Below are 23,827 nucleotides of genomic sequence, written 5' to 3' on the forward strand. Positions count from 1 at the left end.
TAGGATTTTTCAGAGTGAATAGTAACATCGATAAGCGCACTAAGTGCAATAGTTTGAAAATTCACAGTGTGGAATATCCAAACTAAGTTAAGAGAAGTTTTAATTAGACACATGGAAAGATCTTAGCCACACATGATGAATAGTATTAGACACTTGGATCAAGAGAAATTGGATTTGCGCTTGATAGAAACCAAACCTCAAATTGAGGCCCATTCGGTTTAGGCTCACTAAGGCCCACGAAATTGGACACCTTAGCATTGATTTTGGCCAAGTAATTTCATCCCCCTACATGGCTAGTCATATGTCTTCAAGAGGATCTAAAAAGTTCTAGAAGGGAAACTCAAAAAAGCCATCTCAGTCTTCCAAGTCTACACTCCACCATTAGAAAATATCTTGGGCTGATATTTGTAGATTTTTTTGGTAAGAAATGCCAATACTCAACCCTCACTTCAGCCTCATCCTCTTCCATATCTTGTGCATAAATATCTCCAGCCCACTCCCCACGAAATCATCTTCTTTTACACTTTTCATTGAAAGAACACCAAACACTCTCTCGGATAGCTTTTAGGTATTCTTTTACATGACACCCATTTCAAAACTTTTTTAAGTGTTTTATCATAAAATTTCCTTCATATAAGTTGTTCCTTTTTTAGTTTAATTTACATGGATAGCTTATTTGTTCCATTTGAAGATCATTTGGTCAGTCAAATATTGTTTAAACTCTAGAAATGTCATTCTGGTTGATAAACTGGAGAATATGTTGTATTTTGAAATTTTTGACCAAGCTAATGGATAGATTTTGGTCCAAAATTTTTATAAAGTATTTTTAACATGTGTATATGATTATTTGTTGAGGATTTGTTGCATGATTAAAGGTTTTAATGAAATATTTTCTTAGATCTAGAAACTTAAAAACTGGAAGAGGAAAAACAGTTTCTGTTTTGAGAAAGTTTAAATCTTTGGTGGTTTAAACCTATTCCAATGGCTTTGATAATTTTATTGGAGGATCATAAGCCTCTTATATACATGTTAGAATATTATTTTGAAGATATTTGATGTTAGTTTCAAAGATATGAAATATTATGCAAAGAAATGTTCGGATAGGCCAAAGTGTGGATGTTCTTGGCTAAATTTATGTTTTGGTTAATTTTTAACCATGTGATCTTGAATTAGAAGCTTATATATGTTTTAGGATATCTTTTTAAATCATGTGATGGTTTGGTTTGAAGATCACATCTTTATAAGTCATAGATCAAAAGGTTGATCAAAACAAGTTAGAAACAAAAATCAATGGAAATAGCATATTAGAATTTCGGCCCTATGGAGTTTTAATAGTTTTGATTAGTTTTAAATTTTCTAAATTGATATTTGAGTTTAGGATAAAATTTACATGAGGCATGTAAATTTTGGTGACTTTTGGAGTTAGCATGCAAAATCATTAAGTTAGGGGTAAAATGGTCATTTTTCCACATGTAGAGGGTAAAATGGAAATTTTACTCTTTAAGTTACTATTTTTCATATTTCAAATAATTAGTAATTTAGTTCTAACTTTTAGAATCACTAATTACAGTTCTTCGTGATCGCGCTTGAGCTTTCATAAGAAACACAGAAATCGATGTAAGTTAGCTTTTAACTTTCTAGCAGTTTACTGTATATGTGTGCTAAGTAAAGGAACTACAGTGTATGTATGTGTGTTATCATATATGTCATGCCATGCCAAGTTATCACATATTTGTCTATTGCACAGAATTTATTCTGTCATTAGTTTTCATCTGTTACACAAGATATTCTGTCACTTATTACTATACATTACAAGTACATCATGTTAAATATGTCATCTATTACATGTATGTCATGTCATGTTCACTGTTACAAGTATGTCATGTTAAGTGTGTTTTCCGTTACATGTGATACTATGTTATGAAATATTGTGTGTTACATGTTTATGTCATGTTACGAAATGTTCTATATCAAGTTAGTCATGTCTTTCAAGTTATGTTCAAGTCACGTTATGTTACGTCAGGGCTTATGTCCTTTCGTATTCCAGTCATATCTCATCTTGAGTACAGTGTTTGTAATTCAAGAACAGTCAAGTCAAGTTATTCATGTCAATCACGACCCTAAGTGCTAGGATGGAGTAATATCCTAGTGAAACTCCTTTGTTCATGCTGGAGTGTTTAAATAGGTGTGAAATCCCCTGAGTTGACGAAATACTGTCAATGGGTATCGGGCGGGGACCTAACTAGCTGGTCACCGGAGCGCACCAGGCACTAATGCCGATGGAGCTACATTCAGTTTCGTGGGGTCCACAAAAACTGTGGCACATGAAGTATGGGGTCACAGCAATTGTGATGCATACACTGCGTGAGACACAACAATTGTGACACGTAGAATATATGGGGCCACAACAACTGTGGAGTATGTATTAATGCACTCACAGCTGGTTCAGATACCTGTGTTGTGATGCGGTAATCGGGAGGGACACATGGCTCTAGGGGACCCATGTAGCACCCAAGAAGTTGAGTTACATTCAGTTTCTTGGGGTCCACAACAATTGTGACACACGAAGTATGGGGTCACAACAATAGTGATGCATACACTGCTTGAGACATAGCAATTGTGACACATAGAATACATGTGGCCACAACAACTGTGAAGTATGTATTTAAGCAGTTAAAGAATAAGTTTCAGATCACGTTTATGTTAAGTCAAGTTTCAGAGCAAGTTCATGTTAAGTCAAGTTTCAGATCAAGTTCATGTCAAGTCAAGTTCAGTTCACGTTTCAATTTAAGTTATGTCAGTTATGCTATATTGTACGTCAAGTTATGCTTTAATTACTTATGAATTTGATTATGCATTCATGCTTTTACTGTCATCCATGCATCATTATCATGCGTGGAGGTTTTTTGTTAACTTACTGAGATTTGTAATCAAATCTCACTGTGGTAGTCCCAACTACCATTCCCCCCGAATGGTAGATCTTGTTACAGGACCTGAAGGAGAATTAGGAGCTGACCAACTAGACACAGTTGACTGAGCAACGGTGCGACGTCAATGTTAATATAGTAGTTAACGTAAATTACTACTTGTACGATAGAGTTGCATCTCCAATACTTTTTGGATCATAACCATTTTGGACTAGTGTGGTGATTTTAGTTGTTCAATGAGTCTTTATGCATGAAGTATGTTTTAAGCATTTGAGATATTTTCAATTTGGTGCATAGTATTGCTAAAGAAAAAAATTTATCTGCTGCGAATATTGCATAATGTTAGATGCATGTTAGGAATATTGCATCTTATATGTCATGAACGGGGGCAGGTAACCTTGTGTTGCATGTCTCGACGCTTCAAATGTCCGTCCGATCCCAAACAGAATTTGGGGGTGTCACAGCAAGAATTAGTGCAATCCACTTGGGACATGTCTATCAAGAGCCGAACATTCAAGATGGGCTTGAAGGATGAAGATCTAGTTTTGATTCATTTGATACAAGATATGGAAGAGGACAATAACATGACTTAAAAGCTTTTTGCACTTAAATGCTTTTAACTTGTTTAATTCATTTAAAAAGACTTATTTTATTAGTTTCGAATAATTGAAATTATTATGAGAATGACTTAAGGGTATGTTGAAAAAGTTATTATTTTATTGAACTAGGATTTCAAGAAGTTACTGTAGCGTGGCACTATTCATGGTACTGTAACGTGGCACTATCCACTAAGGGTAATTTTGAGAAAGAGGGACTTATTTTGGCTAGGGTTTTAATTAGGTTTTGGTTTAAATACTCTTTGTAGCCTCATTTTAAGAAGTTTATGAGAGTTTATGGAACTTTATGAAATTTGGTAATTATTTCATTGTGAGTTGAGTTTTATCTCCTCTTGTTCTTCATTGAACTTTTGAACTTATCAAAGGTAAATTACAACCTTTTTGCCATTCCTTTTTGGTTATCTGGATTTTTGAGACAAGTTCTTAAATGAGTCTAGATTTTAATATAATTTAGATTCTTGAAACGAGCTCCTCAACGGGTCTAGATTCTTTCATCCATTGACTTGATTTTGATTTTCTTGGGTGAGTCTTCAAATTGATCGTGGATTCAAAGGAATTCAATTCCGCGGGTTCATATCACTCCCGCACCATAAACTTGATCTCTAGACCTATTTGTAATATTATCGATTCTACTCTTGGCCATATTCGGGTCCCTATAGAAGCATCGTAACAAGACATTATAAGCATAACAGTGGCATGATTGGTACAAAATGATATGAAAAACACAAAAATAGCAAAAACATAGTTCGTTTAAGTAAAAAAAGGTATGTTGAAATTTTTTTCGTAATAGTTAAGTTATTAGTTTAACGTGATGTTTCTGGTGATAATAATTGTTGACCAACATACAACAAGACTTGTTGTACTTAACAAATGATGCATTTCTGTAACTCTAATCATATATGAGAACTTATACAGTTAATCAGACAATCTGGGCCGAGTAATAAATATAATTCTTATATTTTATATGTAATTGTCCCTATACTTGTTATATTTTGTATTAGACAAAATATCAAATAGTAGGAGGGCTGAATTTTTTATGTGGCAGTTGAAAGGTAACATGGTTACTCAAAACACTTTCTATCAAACACTTGGAAGGTATCCATGGCTATATATAGTTAAATACCAAATGTATATATTAATCTTCCGATTGGGTTGACAGCTTGAGATGAGAAAAATATCCACTTTCAATATAAGAACATGCATGGATATCTAGATGACTAGCAATGTATTCAATCAAAGTCAAGCACTATTAATCATGAACATAAATGTATTGTAAAACAGGAATAGTATGTAAATATCAACTATTGTATTCATTATTCCATAATAAAAAATAGTTGCAGTACAAACGAAATTTTTCCTTAAGAATTCAAGAAATTATTGGGGTCCACTGGAAGAGGCTTACCTTGAAGCTATATGATGCAGGTCTGGCCTGAATGTAGGAGAGTATTTTATATAAATAGAAGATTTTGATAATGAGATAGATCCAAGAATGGGAAATAATCCAATTTTTGAAAAAATAGCAAGCAATAGCTTGGCCTCCCGATTGAGGATTCAGATTGTTATAGCTCTCATATGCAATATATTTAGGTAAATACCTTAATGGAGGGTAGAATGAAGTAGGTAAGAAAGCAATTAACGTATCGGGAGAAACAAGGCATTAAAATATGTTTTAACTTTTTTGCAACGAACTACTTGCATTGCAAATCATTCATTAGTAATGAAATTTTGGTAATATAGATTTTGTTTGTAAGAAAATGATAACCGTTGGTAATTAATTTTTTCAAAGATAGAATATCGTTGGTAAACTATTTTTACAAATAAATAATTTCATTGCTAACATGGTTTTGCAAGGAAATGAAATCATTGAAAATCTATTTTTGCAAAAAAAGAGGATGTCGTTAGTAATTTCTTTTTGCAAGGGCATTATATCGTTGCTAAAATGTTTTATAAAGAAAATAAAGGCTTTTTGCAAGGGAAAAATGTTGTTGGTAATGAATTTTTATTATTCTCCTGCAATCATTTGCAAGAAAGTGAAAAGGTTGCTAAAATGTTTTAGCAAGAAAATTACCTCGTTAGATGGTATTTGCAACGAAATCATACCTTTAGTAAATTAATATTAAAAAACATTCTTTTTCTGCAAGGAAATTGAAAATTGTTGGTAATTGTTTTTTAGCAACTAAATCATACTATTGCAAATGATGATAGCAACAAAATTTTTTCGTTGGTACTGAGATATTTGCGATGATTGAATTTTGTTGGTAAATGTTATACCTGGGTAACCATTTTGCAACAAAAGTCTCCTAATTTGCAATGAATTTCCTTCGTTGGTAATAAAGTAATACAATAGCAACGGATTTGTTTCATAGGAAATGAGTTAGTAATGACATAATGTCATTGCTAATTAGGCCAACTAAATTGCAACAGAATAAAATCATAGCTAATGTGCGTTTTACTTTTTGTAACAGCATGAAACTGCTGGTAATGAGTATAAACTTTTTGAAATGAATCAATGATTTTACTATTGTCTCAAAATCGTTGCTAAATGAATTGGCATTCTAGATAAGAGATTTTTTGCTACAATTATTTTGCAAGGAAATGTTTTCATTGCAACTGTATCCATTTGCAATTAGAAATCGAGTTTCGTTGCAAAAAGTGTATATTTCAGCAAGGAAAAAAATTCCATTGTAGTGTGCCAACGTTATGCTTAATGTAATAGTTGTTATTTTGTTATTTTGTTTTTTAAAGAAATACCTCCTTACATAGGCATGCGGGCAATAGATTATTACCTCGGAAGTATGAAATATTCTAAAATTAGAAGAAAAAAAAATTTAACATCAAACATTCACTATTTTTAATTTTATTTATCATCTGTTTTGTTTGGCGAGTGGGGACTTGCAACGAGAAGGAACGCGTACATATTGATCTTTTTCCTCATCTGTCCCAGTTCTAGCTATTTTGGTTCACGCAAATAAAAAGCTCTAACGCTATTAATATTTTTGTTTTTGTATTTATTTTTAATTTTTTAAGCATAAAAATGATCACTAGATTAAGCACATAGCTATCTATCAGCCATTACAATTGACTTAACACAATCAGCCACACAATCTATATCAATGAGCTCTTGGTCTAAGAGCAATGCTGTCCTTGCTAGTTTTTGAGCTACACCATTGAAATCTCTTTTAACATGCTTGATCTTCCACGAGCAGCTGCCAAGGAGACATCTAATACCTGAACATAAGCCATTGAGCTTCCCTTCTATATAGCCTCCAAAGATGACACAGCTTGGACAACTTGACTAGAGTCCCCATCATAAGTTAGATAATCCAGATCAAGATCTTTACAAAACATAATAGCATCAATTAAGCCTCTAGCCTTAGCTATTGTTGGATCAACTCAACAAAACATAGTTCTTATCAAACTTGTAAGAACATGGCCATCACAGTCAAGATTGTGCAAAAAGCTCGGTGGGCCGACGAACCCGTGCTACAAGATTGGACCCGACTCGATAAAACCGAGTGGAAATCAAGAGTCAGTTTTGATACTGTTGAACCTGATGAATGTCGGGCCATCATTTGCAACCCATCTATTTAACTTCTCCCACTTCTACATGAACCCTAGCCCTTGCCCCATCTTCTCCTTTCCCATTCATGCTCTTATGTTCCCCTTCCATAGATGGGGATATTTTGTTCAACCTGCAAGAAAGTAGAAGCCAATTCTCTCTCTTTCTCTTTCTCTCCCCCTCGATTGCACCTCCAAGAAACAAGTGCTGACTTCTTCTCCAACCATCAAGCAGTCCAACTCCATTCACGCTAAGGATAGAAAAAAAGAAAGAAAAAGTAGTTTTTCCACCTAAAGCTTGTCTTGGGGCCCATTTTCATCATCACTCCTGAAGTTCTCAGCTTTATCAAGACCCACTCCTACATTTTGTCTGAAAGCATTTGTTGACCTTATCACTTTCTTCCTATTAAATAGCTAATGGAGTTTCTATTCTTTTTATCGTTTTAGAAAAAGAAAATATATTTCCACTCAATTTAAAGACTGTAATATGTGATAAAATTGTGGTTTTATAGTTTTCAATTTAAAGACATCGCATTAAGTTGTAGTTAGAGTGTCAATTGTTCTTCAGTTTCTCAAGGTAACTGTCTGGAGCCTTCTAGAAAGGCACACATAAAAATTAAAAATTAAGAAGAAGAAGAAGAAGATCTGAAGAAGGAAAAAACCTGCCCAATTTCACCCAAATCGGGCCGGTCCATTTTCCAATTGCTTAATTGACGGGTTGGGTCAGCCCCAAATATGTCTCGGGTGGATCGGGTTTCATGCCTAATCACAGTCACGTATTATCACTAGGGGTGAAAGTCGGTCAGTCTAGACCGGAAAAACCGACTAGACCAGACAGGACCGAAACTTGGACCGATCGATCTCGGTCTAAGGATTTCTCAACTTTAGGCCTTTGGTCCGATCCCGAGGTGGGGTTACCTCGGCCCATTTTTACAAGAAATATATTACAAGTAATTATCTTAGAAATTAGCAATTTCCAAATGAAAAACAATTATGGATATTACGTGACATTGATAATATATTTACAATTATTCTTATAATTAATATACAACTTATTTTATAAATAATCAATTTCGTTATTTGACTTTATTTAAAAAATATCAATTTATATAATTGTACTATTTTATTTGAAATAAAATTATAAAAACTTTATTGCAATCATTTCTATGGGACGTTGGGGACTGTGCCATTAATTCCAATTGTGACAATGTTAAAGTCACATGTGGTTTTTTCACCGAAAATTTATTTATTTTTTATTTAATAATTAAGAAAATAATTTTTAAAAATATAATATATATTTTTTGAAATTCCAAGTGCAGCTGTAGAGTCACTCATGTTTATTATTCAATTCACATAGAACTAGAAAGTTATGTAGAAAGTGCGGTCGAACTCGTGTAGCTAACATTCTTTTGACAAGTCACTGCCAACTTGCCAAGTCTAAAGGCTCTTACGTCATGTGCAACGTAGAAGAAAGTCGGAGTTATTCTATAATAAATAATATTAATTTTTTAATAATAAATTCACATTAAGATGAAGGCAGCTGCGTTTCCCTTTCAATTTTTATTTTTGTCGTTTTTGTTTCTTTTTTTTTTAATCAGCCAATTCCCCAAGCATGCAACTGTGCGTAAAAGAACTGATTTTTTTTCATAAAAAATTTTATTTATCAGTTTTTTCATTATCCCCTAACCTTTCTTAATATAATTTTAAATGACTAGTCTTTATGTCAAATATAATAAATTATTTCTAACTATGAAATGATGATATAAAGATTAAAAAAAAAATGTTGAATATCATTATTCTTATTGAAAAATGCTTTAATACACAGAGATTCTATAAAATTAAACTCACTAATTAACATGACTTCATAATAAAAATAATTTTATAATCTAACATATCATATTAAGCCATGTCAGTTTTATAAATTTACTTTTATAAAATCTATTTATAACTATAACGCTTCTATTATATATTCTATCATCACTTGGAAAAATAATGAATTTGGCAATATATTGAATTCTAGACAAACTAGATAGTGGAGTTCAATTTCATCGAGAAGCGTTTTCATGTGAATGCAGAAAAATCGAGTGTAAATTAACTCGAGACGACTTTTAACATATTTACACGTTTTTTCTTTAATGGTTTTGGTATTAATATTGTTTAATACGGCAACGCGTTTTCTTAATCAACGCATTTAGTGGCATGAGATTTCCACGAATCCAACCAGAAGTTGCCAAGAAGTTGCTACGTACAATGCAATAATAGCGGACAACGATACAATACCAACTAGTCAATGCCTTCTAGCCAATGCCTTCTTGTCTTCCTTTTGACTTATCTTCAATTTTAGATTAATCAAACAATGGATGTACGTCAAGAAGTTGCTGATCTCGTTTTTTTTTTCTTTCTTTTTGTATTTGTTCTTTTATTTTCCAGTACTAGTGGACGTCGTATCTGTATCAGAATTTTATACACTTGTTCTTCAATGGTGTTCAGTTTACCCTCTTCCTCCTCATCTTCTTCTTCCACTTCTAGATGGTCTCACCATGTATTCTTGAGTTTCAGAGGAAAAGATACTCGCAATACTTTTACTGCCCATCTATATGATGCTCTATGTCGAAGAGGAATCAATACCTACATAGATGAGAAAGACCTTGAAAAAGGAGAGTCCATTTCACCTAAACTTCTTAAAATCATTGAGGAATCAATGATTTCTATTATTGTATTATCCCCAAACTATGCCTCATCTACATGGTGTTTGGAGGAGTTAATGAAGATTCTTGAATGTAAGGAAACAAAAAAACAAATTGTTTTACCAGTATTTTACCATGTAGATCCATCAGAAATACGATATCAGAGAGGGAGATTTGGAGAAGCATTGACTAAACATCAAGAGAGGTTCAAGGACAACACGAAGGTGCAGAGGTGGAAGGCAACCCTACAAGAGGTTGCCAATTTGGCTGGAGAACATTTGGACAACGGGTACATTATTATTATTAACTCTTTTGCTCATAGAGAATAGAGTTTTTCTCCACAAGAGATTCTTATTTAAAAAATTATTATGTGTTCTTTAAGTATGTGAGAAGCATGTGATCTTTGAATAACATGTTAATTTTTTTCATACTAGGCTCGTAACAAATCGATATTACAACTTACGTTTTTTGTTTCATGAGTAGGAAGTTCCAAATCCATTATTTTCTAGGCATACACATATAGGAGAAGCATACAAATTAGCTAGCAGAACCTTCATCGCACTTAAAGCAATAAATGATCTGGAAAAGAAAAAATCAAACAACTATATCATGTTTTTAATGTTTTAATGTAAACACCCTACAAACAAACAAGCAAGTACACAAACTCCAATCTTCAATGTTGTGTTTCCTAGCTAATACAATAATTGATGCTTGACACATGATCGACTTATAACTAGTGAAACTCTATATCTTTTTATGCAAAAAATGTGACTCGTTAAATGTTCCTTTTCCTTGTATTTGCAGGAATGAATCTGAATTTATCCATAAAATTATTCAATGGGTGGATTCAAAAATTGTTACATTTACATTCCTAAACATTGCTGAGTATCCAGTTGGACTAGAGTCTTGTGTAAAAGAGTTGAAAACTCTTTTAGGAATTGGAAGGAATGATATTACTCTCATGATAGGGATCTACGGAATTGGTGGAATTGGTAAAACAACTATCGCAAAAGCAGTCTATAACTCGATTGCAGATCAATTTGAAGCTAGATGTTTTCTAGAAAATGTTAGAGAGATTTCAAGTCGAGAGGATGGTTTGGTCAAACTGCAAGATAGACTTCATTTTGAGCTCTTAGGAGACTCTAGAAGTTTTAATGTTGGCAATGTTGGAGGTATTAATATTATAAGTCTTTGCTCCAAAAGGGTACTTCTAGTTCTTGATGACGTGAATGAGTTGGTCCAACTAAAAGAATTAGCTGGAGATCATAATTGGTTTGGTCCAGGAAGTAGAATAATAATAACAACAAGAGATCAACATCTATTAACTTATCATAAAGTTGATTCAATGTATGAAGTGTCGAGATTGGATGACAACCAAGCTAGTCAACTATTTAGTTGGCATGCATTTAAAAGAGACAAGCCAGTTGAAAGTTATGTGGAACTCACAAAATGTATAATTGGTTATGCTAAGGGCCTTCCACTAGCTCTCATAGTGCTTGGTTCAGATCTGCATGGTAGAAGTATACAAGAATGGAAAAGTGCATTGGAAAAGTACGAAAGAAATCCTAACAAGCGTATTTATGAAATTCTTAAAATAAGCTATGATGGGTTGGATGATAAGGAAAAGGATATTTTCCTTGACATTGCATGTTTCTTCAAGGGGAAGCATATTAAATATGTCTTGGAAATACTAGACCATTGTGGATTTTCATCAACTATTGGCATCACAAGGCTTAAAGAAAAGTGCCTCATAAATATTGGTAGATTTTATCAGAATGTGGAGATGCATGACTTATTGCAAGAAATGGGTAAAGAAATTGTTCGACAAGAATCTCCTAAAAAAGTTGGCAAACGTAGTAGATTGTGGTTTCATGAAGATGTTCGCCATGTATTAGAAGAAAATATGGTAAGATCAAACAAAAGAAAAAAAACATTGATTTTACATTTTTTTTCTATTCACAAATGAAACCTCCTAGAAAAATGTTGGAGTAGCTCGTTGGTGCATGTGTGTGTCTATGTATGATTATATTTTCTTTTCTGTCCCTAACTATAACTCAATGCAACCATGTTGTTTCAAGTCTTGGTAGTTTTCTATATGGAAAATGATTAACCCACAATACTTTTACAACTCTATATTAAGTTAAGAATAATTTTCTAAAATTAAATTTTATTTTATTTTATTAAAGTGGCAAGTTTGATTGGTTGATTGCAAAATAGATTGTAAAAGAATAAGTTTATCATGACCCTTTTATATACATGCTTCCGTCAAGGTTAACAATTTACTTTTTCAAAAGATAATCACTATTCTCTCTTAAAAAATTTATATTTTTATGTTTTAGTGAGACATTTGTATTTTAATAGTAAACTTAATTTAGATAAATATAATAGAAACACAAAAAAAAAAAAAAAAAAACTAAATTAGAAAGGGCCGTCGCCCCATAACTTAAATTAAATTAAGTTCTTTATTTCAATAATTTAAGCTTAATTTGTTCTAGTTTCTATGTGTTTCTATGATTTTAGCAAGTGGTCAAAAAAGAACTTTATAATTTGATTTTGTTGGGATACTTATGCCTTTGTCTTTCCGGGGAACAAACAAAATTGAAGGGATTTTGTTAGATTTTCCTGGAGGCCATGACACGATATGCTTACATCCTGAGGCATTTATGAAGATGAAGAGGCTTCGATTGTTTATAAATCATAATGCACAATTTTTTGCAGGACCTAATTATCTCTCTAATGAATTAAGAGTGCTTGATTGGCCTAATTATCCTTCATCATTTGTGCCTTCTAGTTTTCATGGAAACAAGCTCACTATATTTGGAATGCCTTATAGTCTCATCAAGGAGTTAGGCGACCTAAAACCCAAGGTACCGTTATTATTTTTAATATTTCTTTGGTTAAAACTATGCAACAGAACTTCATTCAAGCTAATAGATTTTTTTTTTTTTATTTAATTTGGACAGAACTTGACAGATATGGATTTATCTCATTGTAAATTCTTAACAAAAATTCCTGATCTTTCAAGTAGCCCAAATTTGAAGCAGTTGAATCTCCAATGCTGTGAGAATTTAGTTGAGGTTCATCATTCTGTTGGATTCCTTGATAAGCTTTCGGTTTTTCTTGTTAATGGATGCTGCAAGCTTAGGATTTTTCCAAAAAGATTCAAGTTGAGATCTCTATATGTGCTTGAACTTTATGATTGCTCAAGTCTTGAAGACTTTCCTGAGATTGAGTGTGAAATGGTATTTTTATATGGTATATGTCTTGAAGGCACTGGCATAAAAGAGTTACCTGTATCAATTGAGAATCTCACTGAACTTAAACAGTTAGATCTAGATGACACTGGTATAAAAGAGCTACCTTCATCAATTGGGAGCCTTACTAAACTGGAAGTCCTATCTCTGAACGACACTTGTATAAAAGAGTTACCTTCATCAATTGGGAACCTCAGTGAACTTGAAAAGTTATATCTAAACGACACTGTTATAAAAGAACTACCTTCATCAATTGGGAACCTCACTAAACTTGAAGCCTTGTATCTAAATGGCTCTAGTATAGAAGAACTACCTTCCTCAATTGGAAACCTTACTCAGCTTCGATATTTATATGCAAGAGGCTGCAAAAACCTTGTGCATCTCCCATCCAGTATAGATCAATTGCAAAGTCTACGTTTTTTCCAACTAGACTCTGGTTCACAACCAATAAACATTGGAAACGTCGAGGAGGATGGTATGCAATCCCCACCATTTGTTGTGTCTACAGGTGAATATGAAATTGCATCAAGTGCAGAATTGACTCCAACAAATTCAAGCATTTTTAATGATGGTTCCTCCTCAAGCACGAATGGAGCATTGTTAGTTTTAAGTCTTCAATTCTGTTGCCTATCAGAATCAAATTTCTTCACAAATGCTAATTACTTTCCCACTTTGGTTGAGTTAGATCTAACTGGGAGTGATATTGTTATCTTTCCTCAAAGTGATAGATTTGCTGTGTTGCGACACCTTTGTTTGAACAATTGCAAAGAACTAGAAGAAATTCTACCGCTTCCATTGAGTATAGAAAAGGTTGAAGCTCGTGGATGCACGTCATTGGAAAGTTTTGCACAACTATCTGAAATTCTTTTTAAAAACAATGGAAGGGATTTTAGTTTCCTAAAGATTGACTTGTACGGATGCCATAAACTACTTGTGAATATGACGATTACTTCATGGGAAGAGGTATGTCTCTTTTCCTCTCTTTCTTTTCAACGTGGGTGTGTGTGTTACCTTTGTTTAGAACTTGTATTTCTGAAATTTTTTTTATATTCGTATAACAGAGACATTCTAAGGAACAAAATTGGGCATACCCTTTTAAAGCAAGAAGTATGGGCATTATATTTCTAGGAAAGAGGATTCCAAGCTGGTTCAAGTATTGCAAGGAGGCCCATGACAGTAATTCATGTGAAATAGATATTAATAGGATGCATTATGGGGATGATGTAGATGAAATTGTTTTCTGTGTTGTTATTGGATTTAGAACTGGGATCAACCTAGAAATGGAGAAGACTGCAGTTTGTGTTAGAATCCATGATGGATGGCATTGGAATATGTTATTTATTCAATATATAATATTTGATTGGACAGACTCAGACCATTTATGGATGGCATTCTGTCCCCTAACTTACCGCAAAGCTTCAAGGTTTAGATTTGAATGTGATTCAGAGCTCGTGGTCTTTAGAAGTGTTGGGGTCCATTTGGTAAAGAAGCATGAAGAGAATTCAAGAAATCATGCAGGTGTGCTCCATGAAGATGTTGGTGCCCATTTTGATGCATTTAGTGAATAAATTGAAAGTTTGCAAATTTAATGGATGGTAAGAGGTGTCATGATGAATATGGTTGCCACCAGGAATCCAATCAATACCCTCAACAAAAGAGGCATTTCTCAACCAGGGGCATTTCTTTGCTGTTCCACCGCCTTCTTAGCAACTAGACTGGAGATAGGGAGATGCATGACTATAAGCTTGAAAAGATGAAATCCCTATTGAACCAAACAAATCGCTATCCATGCTATCAAACAATTGTTCATGTGTAATTTTATGGCTGCAAGCCTATAAGTGTGTATGAAAAATCTGCAGATGTGAAGCTGTCACTGCGACTTGCATGAAATGCAGACAGAAAAGGTATCTCTTTTCATGTAGAATTTTGTGCATTGATGATTTCTTGTGCACAATTTTCTCCAACCAAATAGACCTATGATTGTTTGTGCACATGAAATGAAGGCTCTCTATTAGAAATGATAAAGACATGAAATTCTAGGTACAAACAAACCTTTTAATTGGAAAAAACCATTAAGAGACTTTCCAAATTTTATTTTTCATCTCTTGGTCTTCTTCTTTAGGTTTCCATCTTTTTGGTTTTCTACTCCTAGTCCCCTTCTCAATCATCTCCCTGCCTCTTGAATTACATTAAGATATGTGAATAAGATTTGTGTGTAACCTAACACTTCTCGTTAGTAAAATAAAATTTTATTCAAGTTTCAAGCACTTCCTCCATTGGATATGATGTAGTGGCTGTAACACTCCAAGAGAGACTCAAGCCACATTTAGTCCTATATTTAAAAGCTTAATTTGGGTTGTCCTTCACTTTCTTTTGTTGCTCTGCAGTTATGGCTCCCTAGTGTACTTCTTTCTCTTCTCTTTTGAATTGAAATAAAGATTGACTGACTTGAGTGCTGAAATTTCAACCACTCTGATGAAAAGAGACTGCTACATTTTCTTGCATCCTTCATTTGCTTGGTATGGTGGTGGGTGGTGATATGATGCTCTATACATGATGGGATGTTTGGCAGTGCAGGTTAGGTTTTAACTACTCCCATGCTTTATTATTTGGTTTCAAATTATCCCTTTTGGTTTGCTTGAAGTTCATTAGGTGTTCTTGGAAATACTCTCTCAGATTCTCATTTTCTTTTTTACTTTTTTTTTCTTTTTTTTCAATGGTTATTCTCATTTTCTGAGATGATTTCTTCAAGTATTTGCTATTTTTAGTAGCTTTCTTGTGTTTAATCTTGGGAATCTTCTTAGAGATTGTTTTTTTCTTCTTTGTGTGTGCAATTGTCGGTAACAAAGAAAGAGCTTGATTTTCTACAACATTAATCTGCATTAGCCTATCAGGTTGGCAAGAATTGAGGTCATTGGTAGATTTGAGAAGAAAGGGTTTCATTTGAAAGGTAATATATTTGAGAACATGTAAAAAGGGGCCCAGCCATTGTAAAATAAAGAGGAGAAAGACAAAAGCTTGGCAGCCCTTAGAGGGCACAAACCGTTGGCCCAATGCTTGGAGGCCCAACCGCTCTATCCCCTATATGACGTTGTTTCATATCTAAGGGATAAAATCCTAAGGCTTCGTTTGTTTTTGCATATAAGGTGAGATGAGATGAAATGAGTTAAGTTGATATAAAAGTTGAAAGTTGAATAAAATATTGTTAGTATATATATTTTTAATATTATTTTTATTTTAGGATTTGAAAAAGTTGAATTATTTATTTTATTTTATGCTAAAATTTGAAAAAGTTATAATGATTAGATGAGATGATATAAGAATGGTTGTTAAAACAAATAAGGCCTAAGCCTTTTCTTCTTCTCTTTTCTCCCTCCTCGTTGTCTGCACCTCCCCCTCCCATGGCCTCCCTACATGCATCTCTCTCTTTCTCTGTGAGTCTTAGCCTTCATCTCGAATGCCTTGTCCCCGCCGCCCATCCCTCACAACCTCTCTCTCTTCCCTCCCTTCTCTATTTGTCGCACTGTGCTATCGCATATTAGAAGCCTGCAAGGTTCTTCCCGTCACCCTTAGTTCCATCATTGCTGCCGATAGGTCTATCTTCCCCCCTCATTCATGTCTGTATTTTCTTCTCTTTCCCCCAATTCGTTCTCACTCTCCTGATTTCACTCTCCTCTCTATCGTCCCTACACGTTATGCCATCATACTCAACCACCACTGTCAAGTCCTCTTCTTTGGTCCCTATCCTAATTTCCCTTCCTCAGATCTCTCTCTCTCTCTCTCTCTCTCTCTCTCTCTCTCTCTCTCTCTCTCTCTCTCTCTCTCTCTCTCTCAGGGCTCTACCATTGCCTCAAATTCATCATCCACACTATCGACCCTTGCGACACGCACACTCCGCCATTAAACCCCACCTCTAGCTCACTCCACCACCCACTCACCCTTTCTCTTACTCTCTCGAAAAGCTTTGATGTTTAGAGTTTTAAAAACCCTAGTTGCTGTCGTCATCCCCCCCCCCCCCGGCGCCCAGCGCGTGCTGCACCACTGACACAGGCTGTTCTTCCTCTTGAGTGGGGGTGACAAATATGTGATATGACCCATTAACCCAACACGAATACGACACAATAAAATCGAGTTTAGCCTTAACACGTTCGGGTCAAAACGGGTTAACCCTTTAAGACACGATTACTTAACGGATCACTAATGGGCTAACTCATTATGACTCGTTAAGAAAGTTAAATTTACATTTCTACTCTTATATGTAAAAACTAAAAAAACCTACTCCCATGTCACTCTAACTTAGACTCCCTCAAAATCTCACATTCTTCTTCAGATATATTGAGTCTGTCTTAGTTCTCAATTGAGTCAGTTCTCATAAGTCACGACTGCCTCCCACTTCCTATGGATTGTAATTTTGGTGTTTTTAATGTTTGGATTTTAATTTTAAACTTATGTTAGTTTTCTTTTTTTGAGAGATATTGTGATTTTAAGTTTTATATGAAATTATGTTGATCAGGTCAAATGGATTATTTAGGTCAATTCAACTCATTTAGATAAACGGGTTGAAACTAATCAAAACGGGTTATGCCATGTCAATATATTTTTAATTAATTCATAATGAATCAAAATGGGTCGTGTCATGTCAACCCGTTATTTGAGCGGGTCATGTTACGGTTTGGAAATCTGACATGTTAAGCTTAACGGGTCATGTTCGGGTTAACCCATATCGTATAATATACATGATTTAATATGACCCGTTAACACTATTTTCCATCCGTACTCTCGAGCTCATTGTCCCTCTCAGATCTACCCTCCTCCCTCCCTCATGCTTTATTTCCCCTCCCTTTCACCCTTTCTGTTTTGGCTATGCCTTGAGCACCACCGTCGTCGTCCACCACCCACGCCTCAACTCAGTGCATCACCAGAGCTCCTCCGCCCTTCCCTTCGTCCTTATCCTTGCCTCAAACATGCTCCCCATCTCTCTTTCCCTTTTTGTGAGTCACTGCTATGATCCTAGCTCTGCCAATGACCACCGCCACCTCAGATCTCCCCCACCATCTCTACCACCTTCAACTGCCTCACATCTTTCTAACCCTATCACACACCACATGTCTCACTTCCCTTTTTGGCCTGTAGCACCCTTTCCCTGAGAGTTTAGATTGTCGACCACTCAACCCCGCCATCCCTTCCCACAAGGCTACTGTATTAGTAGCACGAAAGTAGTGGAGGTTTAGAATCGTAATTGTTGCTTTTCAAAGCAACAAAGTAGTTTCACAAACTACCCACACCTTCAGACACATTGTCCCGCAGCATGTGTGGCCTTCGCGTCACATGCTAACGGGAACACTCTTGACCTGCAATAGAACCGAGATGCTCTAATCATCTAGAAAATACCCCTCTACACTATAAGTGATCTTTGGACTAGCTTTTAAAATAATTATCGTTGAAAAATTGTGAAATTATGTATCGTGCAATCTAGTTATGAATTTGTGTTGTTACTGAGGGCCTATGTGAAGCGTTGGGATAGAAGCTGTAGTTTGGCTGTGAATTTGTGTGATGGATAAGGGCCACTGTGAAGTGTTGGGATTCAAACTTGTAGTTGGTTATGACGTCGGAATTGGTTGTGCTGTTAAAATATTTTGTATTTGTTTTAATAAGTGTTGTTGTTGTTATGACATTCACTTATTAACTGTTGCATTCTTGGCTGCATTATATAATTAATACCTGGTGTTGATAATTTTATCATTAAATTCTGATTATGTTTGTGTATAAGCTAAAATTGGTAAAACAATTGGTTTTTGTGTCAAAGGATTTTTGTGGCTGCGTGCATATTATGACCCCAAGCCGAGATTAAGAATTATCTCGGTGAAACTCCTCTGGTCACTTGGGAGTGTGTAAAACTAAGTGGCATCCCCTGAGTTGTTGCCAAGGGCTCGGGCGAGACGGTAACGCTCTCAGATTAACTCTATTGCCTCTCTGCTGGCGGAGGAATATCTGGTCACATGCTCAGTCATTACCTGTCGTGTGACAAAGGGAGACCGAGTGTGAGGGAGACTATGGTGCATATATTAATAGAATGATTGTATGGATTCTAAGTGGATCGTGACCCCAAGCCAAGATAAGGCATGTAAAACTTCTCTAGTCACTCAGGAGCATGTAAAACTGAGTGACAATCCATGGGTTGTTGTTGGGCGACAATAGCCTCAGGCGAGACGGTAAGACTCTCGGATCGACTATGTTGCCTCTTTGATAGCAGAGGCTAAAGGATGCTTGGTTACATACGCACCAGCCGTGGAGATGGGCATTGCTTGTTACGAATTCACATGCCAGTCATTACTTGTGGTGTGACAAAAGGAGCCAGAGTATGTAGATGGTTCATAGGGGAGACCATGATGTATACCTTAATCAAATGGATGTTTTCAAAATTAAAAATGTGATTTTTGGTTGCTTAATTGTCTTGTGTGATAAATGGGTATATACTTGAATCTAGTAAATTGAAAATGTTAGTATTCTCTAAAATTTCTTATTTGCTTAATTTCATATTTTTCCATTTGCATATATTTTGAGTGTTAGACTTGGTTTCCTTTACTAAGATTTTGCGAAATCTCATTGTGGTATCTCCACCTACAATTCTGTAGAGAGGAACCATAGATTTTGATGCAGAGGACGAGTATGAATATGGAGGTCCAATCCCGCCTAAGGGGTGAGAATTAGGGGTATTTTCCCCTTTTTTCTTATTAAGCTTTATTTATTGGCTTGATTAAATTTGAATGACTATATTATTTTCTTGTCTATATTTGAAGAATTGAGACTTCTGGATTATTTGGAAGGTGATGTTTCAAATTTTCTGGTACTATTAGAATTAATGATTGTCCTATTTGTTTTTCCATGGCTAATTAACTACATACTCTTGTATTGCATGTATGCATACACTTTGTTGTCACAATGCGCTAGGGGTGCATGACTTGAGTGGTTGACATCTTGGCATCACGACTTTCGCCAAAACACAAGTGGGGTTCAAGGGTGCCACAATGTATTTTTGCTCTTGAACCATTCCTGAAAATTTGTAATGGAAATTGGAGGGTAACTTTATGTTCCTTAATTGCATGGCATTGTAAAATGCCAATGTTTGTTCTCTCTCTTGTAAACTGTTGATCTTAGTATTACTATCTATATGTATTTCGTTGACAAATTCTGGCCATCTTACATGGGCATTGACGCCTTAAAAAAGTTTGAGAAACTGTTCACTTATTATTATATTTTTTTTTAATTTTGGTTATTATGCAAACGAGTTGAAAAACTTAGGTTGTTAGTTCATGTAAATGAGTTCGAAACTATGTGATTTCCACTTTTATCACAGCACCACAATGCTATTATTCTTCTATCTTTTTAAAGTCTCAAGGACCCACTCATGGGTAGCCCAAGCGGCACGGATGAACTTATGTGCATGAGCCCCATGTCATAGGTTCATTTCCCCCTAGGATGAAATTACAATTTAAGTGGGAGGACATGACTGTAGGTTGATGTGCTAGTCTTCCTGGGAGTTTAGGTCCCATAGGTGAGTCCTAAGGGCTCTGCTGAGGGGTGGTTTCCCCATCATAAAAAAGAAAAAATAGAACATGAAGGACTTGCTTTTGAGGCAAGGAAAATTAAGTTTTATGTAGTAATGGAAGGTGAAAATTGATTCATTTTATTGTAATTTTGAATTGGTTATGCCTAAGGATTTGAAAATATCTCATGCTAAAATTACTTTGTGCACAAATGTTAAAATGTTAATAACATAAGTGATTCAATAATTAAGAGATGTGGGGAAGAAATTGTTGTGGTTGCTTGAAGTCCCTGCTAGCTAGGAGAGCAACATGGTTGGTATATTTTTCACAACAAATTGACTAGGCATTAGCTTTAATATTGTTGCTCTTATTTTCTTCCATTATTTGGTTTTTCCCTGTATAAAATTTTATGAATAAGGGTATATTTTTGCTTATTCCTAGATTTTAGGTTTTTTTATGGGCTTAGTTTTGGGATTTTTTTTAACCCTCAAGCTCTTGCTTGTACAAGGTAAGGGTGTACATACCGATCAAAATCTTTTCTAGTCCAGTCCGGAACCTGAAGATCTAGGTGAATCCGGGCGGGTAGAATAATATTCTACCCCCCCCCCCCGGCTGATCTGGTTACGGATACTGGGTATTAACCCGGTAATCCATATCCGGTTTTATGTAAAAACAATCATTTAACATTAGACTTTTGCATTTGGTTAAGTCCTTTTATTACGCATCCATATTCCACCTTCCAAAATACTCTCTTATTAGTCTCTTCTCTCTCTCTCTTTGTCTCTCTCCAAAACCCTAGCATTCCTATCATTTATCCATTACCGCTGGTGACTAGCAGAGGCTGTTGTCTGCTACTCTCAGTATGTGCCTCTCTCTCTCTCTCTCTCTCTCTCTCTCTCTCTATGGCTTTGGTTTTTTCTACCATCATGTGTTTCAGTGCATGGAGTCAAGCCTAATGCCCATGGCCATCCTCTGAGGCACTATGGTGTACATTGTTTCTTCTTCTTTTTTCCCTTTCTTTGGTTTGGATTTGGGCCTGTGGTTTGGTTTGGATTTCGGTTTTGTTTATTTTTGTTCTACAGGAAGATCTGTCTTCATCCTGATTGAGGCAAGATTAAGCCAAATAAACCAAAAAGTTCAACCCAAAAGTTGTATCTCCACTTAGATGATAATAATTACAAGAACAACGGTGTATATTTCTATTTTTTCCTAGTTGGAAGAGGGAAGTTTGACGATCTTGAAAGGCATACCAGCTCAGAGACACTGAGTCAACTCAGGCGAGTTTTCCTGTCCAGTATCCTATTATTCTCATCCTTCTTCCACCCTAGTAGTTGGGTTTGATTAGATTTCATGTGCCTGTAATTTTTCTGCCCCCCATTATTTAAATATTTGGTCCCTACGGTTCTAGATCTAGTGCATGCATTCTTGAATTTTAGGATTTTTTTTTTATTTTGTTTGCTTTATCCTTAGATATGATATTTCTGGTTCATTTCGAGATTTAGGGTTTCAATTGTTATCTCGTAGCCTTCAAAAAACCGTGCTTGCAGGCCAAAATATAGAGGGAAGTTGGTCCCATTTTTGGCACTTTTTCTTCCACTATATAGTCTGCTACCTTAGAAACTTGTTCATAGTTATGCAAAATATAGTGACAGCTGCTTCTGGTCTTAAAAAAGACAAATACTTAATGTTGGTCAATATCTTCAGTATTAGGTTGGCATGGTGTTCCAAATTAAAATTGAAAGACAATCATTTGGAGTTTTATGTTAATTGATTGATGTGGGATTATGAGTTGGTGTAGTAGTAGTTTCTGTTTTTGTTTGTGTTGCAAGGTTGATTGTGTGTGTTTTCAGTTTCATTTATGTCATTCTGCCCAGGCTCTAATTGAGAGGCCATTGTTAACTTGGATGTATGTACTATTTTTTTATGAACTCTCTTTGTTTAGGAGTCCTTTCCATATACAAGAGTTTCCAAACTAATTCTGGATAAACCAAGAAGATGGAATGAATTCCTTCTACATGCTTTGTTTTCCCCCAACTATGTATCATAAATTCTCAAAATCCCTTTGTTGCAGTATAATTTCTCAAACATATTTTATCTTTTCTTTTCTTTATTTAATGCTACATCACCTCTGCTTGTTCATAAGTCTGTGATTTTCTATTACATTTCAACTTTAACTGCCACTGACTTTGTTCTTCCTATGAAGTGTTCAGAATTCTTTCAAGTGTGATTGAAATTCTCTGAGATCAACGGTGGAGGAAATTTGAAGATGGTTTTACTCATGGATATAAATCATTGTGATGAGAAACTCTTAGATTTGTTCATTGGAAAATTAATGTTTTGCATTGTAATGTAAACAATGTAATATGTAGTATATTGTGTACTAATGTCTATTATTATTTATTTTTGTTTTATAAAAATCTTGAATGGGCAATAAAAAGTTAAAAAACAATGGATATAAAGATATTCATTATGCAAAAAATAATACACATAAAGGCCTTTTGAAAGTGTTAAAAAGACTAAAAAAACAAAAATTCAGGATTTATTGAACAATTTATTAAAAAAGAAGAAAAAAATTTGGGTAATAAACAAACCCAAATATTTGGGTTGAAATTTGGATATCTGCCCGGATTTGAACAGGGTATATCTGGGTGGATATCTAGATCCGGATCTGGATGAATAGCCTTAATACAATGTATTCTTTCACTATAAGTGGGGATATATTAATAAAATTGTGGTACCATTCTCTTTTTTTAAAAATCAAAAAATAAAGTCGTCGCTTGAGACCTTTTATCCTAGGCTTTAGGTTTTTTATGAGTTTGGTTTTGAGATTCTTTGTAATCCACAAGCCCTTACTTGTAAAAAGTATTCTTCCACTATAAGTGAGAGAATATTAATAAAATTAAATTATCATCCTTTTCTTTTCTTTTTTTTTATAAGTTAGTCATGAGGTTTTGATCTAGCTTGGTTTTGTTTACCATTTAATGCAAAATGTTTAATAGATCCAAAATGAGAACTTTTTAAAGTTATTTGATTATGGTCTTGGATGAGTCAATTTTTAAATGTGTTGCTTCTACTTAAGATTCAAAGAAAAATATACTCGCAATATATATATATATATATATATATTTATAGAAAAGTTGTGTTGCTACTGAAAGCACTCTCATTGGTTTAGGCAAAGTTTGGGAATTTGTCACTTTATGTCTTATGCCTAATAACTCAAAACTTAGACTTTACATG

General features: G+C 34.7%; 1 protein-coding gene across 12 annotated transcripts; it reads left to right on the top strand.

Moving 5' to 3' along the window:
* The first annotated feature begins 9,437 nt into the window (after nt 1-9,437).
* LOC122289605 (disease resistance protein RUN1-like) lies at nt 9,438-23,001 on the top strand. Of its 12 annotated transcripts, none has more exons than XR_006236204.1 (8): nt 9,438-10,078; nt 10,594-11,695; nt 12,375-12,656; nt 12,753-14,006; nt 14,105-14,947; nt 15,431-15,620; nt 19,679-19,743; nt 22,794-23,001. XR_006236204.1 is itself a non-coding variant. In XM_043096758.1 (5 exons), exons 1-5 carry the CDS (start codon nt 9,459-9,461, stop codon nt 14,609-14,611), a joined length of 3,765 nt encoding a protein of 1,254 aa, XP_042952692.1. In that variant the 5' UTR covers nt 9,438-9,458; the 3' UTR covers nt 14,612-20,297. The 12 variants fall into 12 exon arrangements, 1 of the variants encoding a protein (XP_042952692.1); XR_006236205.1 differs by having other exon boundaries at nt 22,801-23,001; XR_006236201.1 differs by lacking the exon at nt 22,794-23,001 and adding an exon at nt 19,844-20,297.
* Nucleotides 23,002-23,827: the final 826 nt, after the last annotated feature.

Source organism: Carya illinoinensis, chromosome 12 (genome assembly GCF_018687715.1).
Source record: "Carya illinoinensis cultivar Pawnee chromosome 12, C.illinoinensisPawnee_v1, whole genome shotgun sequence".
In the NCBI taxonomy this organism is placed as follows: domain Eukaryota; kingdom Viridiplantae; phylum Streptophyta; class Magnoliopsida; order Fagales; family Juglandaceae; genus Carya; species Carya illinoinensis.

Excerpts from the sequence above, each read along its gene's own strand:
- LOC122289605 (XM_043096758.1), top strand. The coding sequence starts at position 9,459 with ATGGATGTACGTCAAGAAGTTGCTGATCTCGTTTTTTTTTTCTTTCTT. Across the intron at positions 10,079-10,593 it reads GGAGAACATTTGGACAACGG|GAATGAATCTGAATTTATCC; the intron begins GTACATTATTAT and ends TTGTATTTGCAG. Across the intron at positions 11,696-12,374 it reads ATGTATTAGAAGAAAATATG|GGAACAAACAAAATTGAAGG; the intron begins GTAAGATCAAAC and ends TTGTCTTTCCGG.